The following is an 8,985-nucleotide window of genomic DNA, read 5'->3' on the forward strand; positions in this document are numbered from 1 at the left end:
CACACATAGTGCATATAAAAAACAATGGCCACTGTCCTTCCTCACTGCGTTTCTTCAACTCTGTTGGTGGTACTTTCATCTTGATTTTTATTTTTCAAGAGGCATTCTGCGACAGAAGTAGCTATGGCCAGAGGGTAACCTGCCGTGTGAAGACGACCCAACTGGTCGTGGAAACTTCCTTGCACTGAATGAGTGCAAGATTTATGGACTGTGTTCCCCACGCCAAAGGCTGCCGGTCATTCTCTTAGTCAGCTTGCAATGGGCTGACCGGAACCGAAGCAGCTGATTGCAGCTGTGAGATTCATATTTGCATTAAACGTGGCCTTCGGAAAACATGAGCCATAGTTCTGAAAATCGAAAGGAACCTTCCAAGGGGACCTCATAAGTCCCTTGCAGTGGCTCCAGGCATTGCTTTTTCCGTCCTGTCCTCTATATAATTGTCCACAAAACAAAACTTTGAAAACGGGGAAACCTGCCAAAAGGGATAGCAAGCTTCTGCCTTTCTGGGCTAAAAACAAGTTGCTGAGAATTGGGGCGATGCAAGACCCTATGCAAATCCCGTTCTTTTGTGGGTCCAGGTTTCCTTGCCACTGCATAATAGTTGATTTCAGCTACACAGCAAGCCGCATGAGGAGGCCCCGCAGATGTGCCTGATGCATTCTGAAAGCCGACCGTCCCATAAGCATCGATGCTCTCCTCGACGAAAATGAGCAACTCATGCTGAGGAATCAAATATAGTGAAGGTCCTTAATGTCTATGGAACATGCCAAACATCCTTTCATCCACATACAAACATATTTTGTAGAGCAAAAGCAGATTTGTGTTTTTACAGTGTTAGCTCTACTGCGCAAATTCAGCGAGCTTGGGATGATGCTACGATCAACCCTTGACATTACCGTTACAACAGGTGTTTGCCTCAGCGTTGATACACTGTGCCTACCATACGACCTCATATACAACACGTGATCACATCATAAAAAATCATTAAAAAAAATGAAAGATAAAAATTTTTAAAATTACCACGACATTGTGCCAAGAGATGGCACCACCGTCAAGCTGCATACATCCGACAAATGAAGCACTAGTGTTTCAGGATGTTTCATGAGCTAACATTCAATGTCCTTGTTCGGCAGCGTCGAACGACTTGCATTTTGTTAAGCTTTTTAACCTTGTAGCATAAACTTTTGGTGCATATGTATCAAAATCAGCTACGCTTTTTTGCATACATTCGCGGTACAAGTGAATGAGCTACAGACCTGAGGCCCGTGCCTCCTCCGCAGCTCTGAACTGCACGACAGCATGGTAGCGCGATATAGATGGATGCTCCAGTACAATGTCGCAATCCTCCTTTCGACCGATGACCATGAACGGCTTGTTCAGGGGAATGTTCGACATAATGATGCCACCCTTCAGCACCTGAAAGCTGTACTCCCGGTCTGGGACAGCACTCCAGGAAGGCTCCTGGAGACAGCGGAAAAGGTTATATGCATAATTGTTTCCCAAAGGGTAATTGACAGAACACTTTTTTCACATGATAACAGTATTGAAGAGCCATTCCCTCTGAGTTATACTGTTCAAAAATGCTGATGAATCATTCTTAACACCTATGAACAGCACAATCCATCCAGAATCCAGAAAATACATCAACAGTCACATATTAGTTAACTTCACAGTTACAAATCTTTTTTTTTCGTTAACAGTTGCTTCAACCCTTTTGATGCCACCAAATGTTAACCAAACTCTCTGAAATTAAAAACAATGCACCCAACTAGAAGTTGTGAACTACACAAATCAACCAATGCATTTTTGGTTTTTGTTTGCTGACTTTAACCCATCACCATCCAACCATGGGATGCCATTGTAAAAGATAGTTGAATTGAACTTTTTAGTGTTGCCTTCACTCACCCTGTGAACGCATCCCAAGCTTACAACAGAAATTTCAGCCAACCGTACGGCATTTGATGGTCTCCGTTCCGTGTATTGAAGGGCATGTACCAGTACAGTTTTCTCAACTACCAATAAGGGTTGCCGCTATGTATTTATATTGTTGTTGTTTTTTTTGTGATTTCTGCTCTTTCTATTGGATCCAAACTATTTAACACATTACAGCATTATATATATATATATATATATATATATATATATATATATATATATATATATATATATATATATATATATATATATATATATATATATCCTTTTTTATGCTTCGAAAGACTGAAGAACATTTCTGGTGTTTCCTCTAAAAAATCGAAACTATATTTCACATTCCTAATATTGATTCAGTATATTCGTCAACTGCCATATGAAATACAAGAAAAGAATTGATTTTGTCTCAACTTTCTTTAAGAACAATAATGCTGTTGTAGCAACAACCTTGCCACAAGATAAATGAGGTTAATGCAAAAAGTAACCTCACTGCAAAGTTTTTCTGTGTGCTGACACTCGCTGACTGATTTATTTCGTAAGCCAACAGTCTACAGTCGCCAGCCAACTACTCTTCGCGCTTCTTATTTTCTGGGCTTGTTTTGCGACTTGATGTGCTGCTTGATTAGTAAACTCGACAGCCAATTTAACCAATTAACCAAAAGGCATCGAGAGCTTTTGGCTCTTGCTATGTTGCCTTCAGTGAATTTTATGACATTATCAGAGGCAGATACCCTTAGTGCCTCTAGAAGTGGAGCGACATTCCTTGAAGCTTTCTCCCGAATGACGCTATTGAAGATTTAAGTGGCTAAAATGAAGGCTAAGGGCTCCAAGTTTGCTACCATATATGTTTTTACTCCAACTGAACTAATAAACTCTCGGTTTCAATAAAAATACTGGGTTTCAAAATGCAGGCAAGATACTGCCTCCATATAAAGGCCACCTTGGCTGCTCACTCGCTGCTTTTCAAAACTATTTCTTTAAGCGGTAGAGAAATCAAATTTTTCCTAGGTGCATTTCTGTTCAGAATTATGCGTTGAGACATTAGTAAACTTGTGTCATCACGTGAAATTGCCATGCACTCAGTGAATAATTTTGTAATTGAATGTTTTCTGCCACTGACGAAAGGAAATCTAATCAGCCTGACAACTTACTTTAAGCTTTTCTCCAATGACGTGCAGAGTAGAAGAGCTATTATATCATAGGTTTTGTCGGCCCCACATGATATCATACAAGGCTGTGATGTTGAAACCTTCGTTCTGCAACCTGAAACCAAAACCGTGAGGCAAAAGAAATGCAATTAGAAGTTATTTACTGAGCGCATGAAAATTTCACACGGCGATGCATGTTTACTAATATCTTACACATAATTCTAAACCAGACACACAGTAAGAAAAATTTAATGCCTCTACCCCTTTAAAGGAGTAGAGAGTAGAAACACAGTAATTCCAGACGAATGCCTTTTTTTTTTTACTAGTGTGCAAGACAACAGTATACCCAAGTCAGGAAGTGGAATTCACTTACACTAGCTAGGAAATTTACAACTGAATTATTTTGACATGACGTTTTACTTTCGATTTCAACTGCCCAAACAACAGCTGAGGTCATGGGAGGCATCAAAACACTGATATAATTGCCGCTTATGAATTCTTTTGTGATCTCAGCCAGTGAGAAGGCTTGCAGAAAAGTAGGTGAGAATTAAAATGAAGAAAGCAGCAACAATACTTCAGTTTTTGTGTGCCTCATGTGACGTCAAATTATCTGTGACATTAGCCATCATTCGGCTTGTTGAAAGCAAAACAAGTGGGAGAATTCAGTTATAAATTATTTATCACATGCATGCGAATACCATGTGGCTATCCGTGTATAGTAATGTCTTACGCATAATTACAGTGAACAAAACACACAACTAAAAATTTTTTTACCTTTAACATTTAATGTATTCCTTTAACAATTTGGACAACTCCATCCAATTTTTAGTTTTAGTAAAATTTAAATGTTTGGACTCCTACAGCTGTGTCAACAATCATTCAGCAACAAAAGATGTATTGTTGCCGAGATATTTAGAGCTGTACACAGAAGATATTTCTGTGCCACTGGATTGGATACTGAAGTGCTGGAAATAACACTTGAGCATTCTGTTTTCCGCAGCGCCTGGTTGTTAAGCGGATGGTATTGTGGTCTTGCCGCGGAGATTTTCAGCTAAATACTTGACGCTGTCTCAGTGTAATGATGATTAAGAAAGTCTGCAGTGGCGATACTAACCTGGCTGTATGTCTTGGCTTTTTCTAACACAAAAAAGCTGGTTTGGATGGAAGTAGCTTCTTTGATGCTAAATATAGTAATCGATCTATTTAGGACAAATTCGGTTTGGCCTCAGAGTTTCTATATATACACTGATAACTTTAGAACACATGGCGGAGGTGGAAACAAGGACACTAAAATGCCACTTAAACTAGAAACTGTCAAGTCGTGTTTCACTGTGTATGATTCAATGTACTCTTGTACCTACATTCACCATGTGCATCCTTAAGTTACACAAGTGGTGAATGTATTAAATGCCACATCAAACAGCCCCCATTACACCGTCTTCAGAAACTAGCAGATGCTCAATACAGCCACATAATGCACTACCCTTAAGAACACTGGCGTATCTCTAGCGTAACACATTGGCCGGTGGTCTGGTCAAGCTGTGCGGAAGGCTGTAAGCTTCTACACTGCTACACACATCTGTCGAGAGCGCGGATAGAGCCCTGATGAGTACGCTAGTGTCACTTGCTAGTGACCTAGGGCTCGAAACAAAATCTTATCGTGCATTCGTACATGTACTACATTTGCATGGACTGTGACCGTTTTCTAACGCTTCAAAAAGGCGCCGACAAAAAACACCAATGCGCGTTGAGACGCGTTGTTCAAGCGCTGTTAAGTGTGGAGATATGCGGTACTGAAAACGTCCAAGGAAACACAACAAATATGTGGTTGCCTTGTAAGGTAGGTCAGTAGGAGTCGGCTTCAACACTGCAGTTGTGGACTCCGCGGCAGCGCTCGACTCCGAGTCCCCGCTACCGCCGCCTGACGACGAAGGATGTGGGAGTTCGATGCACTGGGGCAAAGGTGTGATTCCCGTCTTGAGCACCTTCTGCTTTCCGGGCCTGGGCCCGATCAGCGGCATTTTGAATGACGCGCCGCGGGAAACGTCCGCTTTCGACGAAGACACCTCCGATGCATCAGAGGCGGCCCGATCCCTTCCGCCGTCGGTCTGCATTGGTTCCGGGTCACTGGACGTAGACGAGGTGACTGCTCCATTGCCGTCGGACGCCATAACAGCACTGCTGTCGACATCGACCTCATTGGCGTTCTCCTCTGATACCTGATGCTGCTGCTCAGCCGTGGTTGTTGACACCTCGGACACCTCGGAGTCCATGATGCTCGACGCGAATAGCGCTCCTTTGCTAGTACCAGTGATTGCGCACAGTGAATAACTTCACACTCACGCTCTGATTGCGAAGAGAACGCTGCTGCGTGCTAGTAACAACAGCGTGCATAGCAAAACATTAAATGTTAAATTGAGCGTCTTGCGATTGTCGAAAAGTCGCCACTAGAAGCGGCCATTTTTTGCATCAGGGTTGACTGTCGAGTGCAGTGTGAATCCTCTATTATCAGACATATTGAACACAGTGAGTGAAGAAAAGACATGGAAAAGATGTTAAAAGCATTTAGACAATTTTTTATTCCTATATGTGGCAAATGTAACATTGCTCTTTGTAATGAGAAACGTACCGTAGTATGAGAGCGTGAGAAGTGAGCCTGACTGTGCGCATGGAGAAGAAAAAAACTCCATGTTGTCACGGTTTCCTGCTTTTCCTGCTTTTCCCACTTTTCCTGCCCGATATCAGAGCCGCCTGAGGTGGCGTCTGAGTAAGATGTACCAAGGAGGTCGTGGTACTAATGTACCCAGAGCCCCTGGGTTCGTTGTTGTTGATGTTTCAGTAGGAAGAAGGAAAAGAAAATGCACTGGCCTGCTACTGGCTCTGTAGCTGTGCCATTTTGCCTGAGGTCATCATCAGCTGAGCCACCTCCGCTGTCTCGTGCGGACACATGCGGACAGAAGAGAGAAAGTAGAGAAGAAAGAAAAAGAAGAGGGAGAGAAAGAATCGCGCTGCAGCAGCCGTCGTCCACCATCTAAGCGGTGGCGGGTGCAATGACGGCCTACAACAGATAAAAATTCGGTGGCTGGCTAGCCCCCGCCGCAAGCAGCGTTGACCTACCGTCCCAGCCCCGTAGGGCCAGGAACAGTCCCCCTGGGTTCAAGGAGCGCAGGACCTCCTTGACCCAGTTGTACTGTCCCTGAAACGGTAGACTAAAAAAAAAAAAAGCGCCAGAAGCACTTTTTAGTCTATCGTTTCAGGGACAGTGCTCAAAACGTGAAGGAGCACAATGACATGCGGTTATGGTTGGTTTAGCCAAGTCACCGAAAGTACACTAAACTGCCCCTGGGTTCAAGGAGCGCAGGACCTCCTTGACCCAGCGGACAGCAAGGTCACGTGATAGCTTTTGGTACTGCTGTACTGTACTTTCGGTGGGCTAAACCAACCATAACCACATGTCGTTGCACTCCTTCACGTTTTGAGTACTGTCCCTGAAACGATAGACTAAAAAGTGCTCCTGGCGATCGCTCGCGACCGATTAGGGCGACACGCTCCCCGTGCTTCCTCCCTGATGAGGTCATCGAGGCTGGCTGGGTGTAACCACTCATTGGATGCTCCCATCAGGTGAAGAAGGCAGGCGGGGCCTACGGTGCCGTTGCGACTTGTATTTTTTTTCCTTGCGTAGTGGCGTGTACTGAATTGAGAGGGGAGAGGAGGAGCTTATCATTTTCGATCGCCTGAGTGCTAATGAAGCTAGTTAATTTTGTGTGTGTGTGTGTTGAAGGAGACGGCTGATAGGCTAGGCTACCTGTCGCTCTTGCATATATCTTCAAGTTTAGTAAATTGCTTTTCATATCGAAATTCTTGACCTTACAGTTTGGTTTGATGCGCAGTAGTCTGCTTTCTGTTACTCAAGAATTTCTGTGTGCTGGTTACTGCAGACTTGAATTGTGTCTGGCAGTAGTAAAACTTTCATTGCGAACTGTAAGAAGTCCCATTCCTTGGTGATGCATTGCACGATAAAGACACCATCACCTGTCGTTGCTGCTGATGCACCCGCCCGAAGGAATAGAGATAATGGAGCAGCACATTTTCAATGTCTTTTTTGTTACCATCGCTTCATCGTATGGTCAAGGGAAGCATGATTATACTAGTATCTCGTTTTTAAGAATTAACAGCATGAGTACGATAAAAACACAGATGAAAATTCTTTTGGTAATGCACCATTTTTATGATAATACATAGTGCAGTGGTGCCAGACTTAATGCAGGAATTTGCAAAAGGTGACTTTCTCCTGCTTCTTTTGATAATAATTAACAATATATAACGACAATAGCATTTCTTGTCCTTTATTATTCTACCGAAGCTTCCAATGAACTATCTCGACGCGCTCATGTGTAGCAGGTGTATGCAGGTTCCTTGCTCAAACCACTCCAGTAAAACAAACTCCACTCACGAAAGAGCCAGAATGGAAGTTACATACCTCCAAGTCCTTCTGCTGTTGGTTGCTATTGCGAGCTATCGCCAGGTGACAGGAAAATTTTTCTACAAACCGAACCTGAGCAGCGTGATGAGCAACAGTGCTTTGATGGTCCTCAGCTAACTGTGTGACACCATCGCTCGGCATGACACTGCAAATTGTGTATTGCATATTCGGTTCACACCTTGCTCTTTGCTGAGCAGTTGTAAACTTAAAGGCATTTGAATGAGAACATCGTTGATAGAAGTCTGCCAGGTTGGGTTTGTTTTAAATAAAAGTTTGAGAAATATTAATGCCAACCAAAAAATTTATTCTCAACCCGACGTTTTGGGACCAACTTGATCGCTTCTTCAGGGGCAATGAAACACTGAAATGCAAGTCAGCAGCAGAAGTCAGTGGCTTTCACTTTTTCAACATGTGGCAGAGTCTATTAGCGTATGTTAAGGGTAGCACTCCCAGAATCTTATCCACTGTTACCGCTATGAGCCAGATATATCCTTTTTCAAAAGTTAAGAGCCCAGAGAGTTGGCTTAAAAGCCAACTCTCTGGTTGTATATCTTTTTGCCTTCAGCAAGTTTGGAAACCTGGGAATGCTTTATAGGCTACATGGTATGGCTCAGAAGCAGACACCCTGGGCTCTAAACTTTTGACAAAGACAGTGCATATCATAGTTCAGCGTGGCACCTCTTGAGATTAGTTGCCATAACCAGAATGCTCACCTCCTTTAAAATCGTAATGTGGTGTCCTGTGGTCAGCAGTGCTAAAACTGTAAAAATTGGTAAATTGGTTTATAGGAAAGGAAAGATGCTCACAGTATTTGTCACTTCTTGACAAACACCTGAACCACGCTCTGAGTGCAAGGAGGAAGGTGGGAGTAAGAGGTAGAGAAAGAGGTGGCATAGCACCTGAACCATGCTCTGAGTGCAAGGAGGAAGGTGGGAGTAAGAGGTAGAGAAAGAGGTGGCATAGTGGAGGGCTATGAATTAATTTCAACCACATGAGGATCTTTAATGTACACCGACATCCCACAGCACAAAGATGCTCGACGAGGGGGTCTGTCATTTCTTAAGCCGGAGTCACCACTGTTGCAAATTTGCAGGGTCGCAGCAGAGTACCAGAGCAAGATGACCAGCGTGGCAGCTCTTCTCATTCTGAACAGCCCGTGCCGAGCTTGTGCTCCGAGCACGTGCTGTACATCTTTATTTTCCTCTAACACGGCTGGTAACGCTGATGTCAGCGCCTCCGCTTTATAGCGTCGGCGGGCGCTATATTCTATTTTAGTCTGCATGCAGTTACTTTTCAACTGGCCAGCTCTCGGTGCGTTTCACATCCATTACATCCTACTTATATGCTATGCTGATTATGTATACTCTATGTATGATTATGGAGTGCTTTGCATAATCATACAGTGCTAGGTATATAATTCAT

The 8,985-nt window shown here is 43.4% G+C and overlaps 1 protein-coding gene across 1 annotated transcript in view; it reads right to left on the minus strand.

The window, feature by feature from the left end:
- Positions 1-5,565, minus strand: part of LOC146176902 (kanadaptin-like) — a 34,289-nt gene extending 28,724 nt beyond the window's left edge. The window contains exons 1-2 of the mRNA XM_084583011.1: positions 4,913-5,565; positions 1,257-1,461 (exon numbers count right to left, since the gene is read on the minus strand). Coding sequence (XP_084439137.1) covers positions 1,257-1,461; positions 4,913-5,353 — 646 coding nt within the window. The 5' untranslated portion in view covers positions 5,354-5,565. The remainder of the gene's footprint in view (positions 1-1,256; positions 1,462-4,912) is intronic.
- Between the last annotated feature and the right edge of the window lie 3,420 nt (positions 5,566-8,985).

The sequence above is a fragment of the Amblyomma maculatum genome, chromosome 10 (genome assembly GCF_055883805.1).
Source record: "Amblyomma maculatum isolate TAMU_Amacu chromosome 10, ASM5588380v1, whole genome shotgun sequence".
Classification (NCBI taxonomy): domain Eukaryota; kingdom Metazoa; phylum Arthropoda; class Arachnida; order Ixodida; family Ixodidae; genus Amblyomma; species Amblyomma maculatum.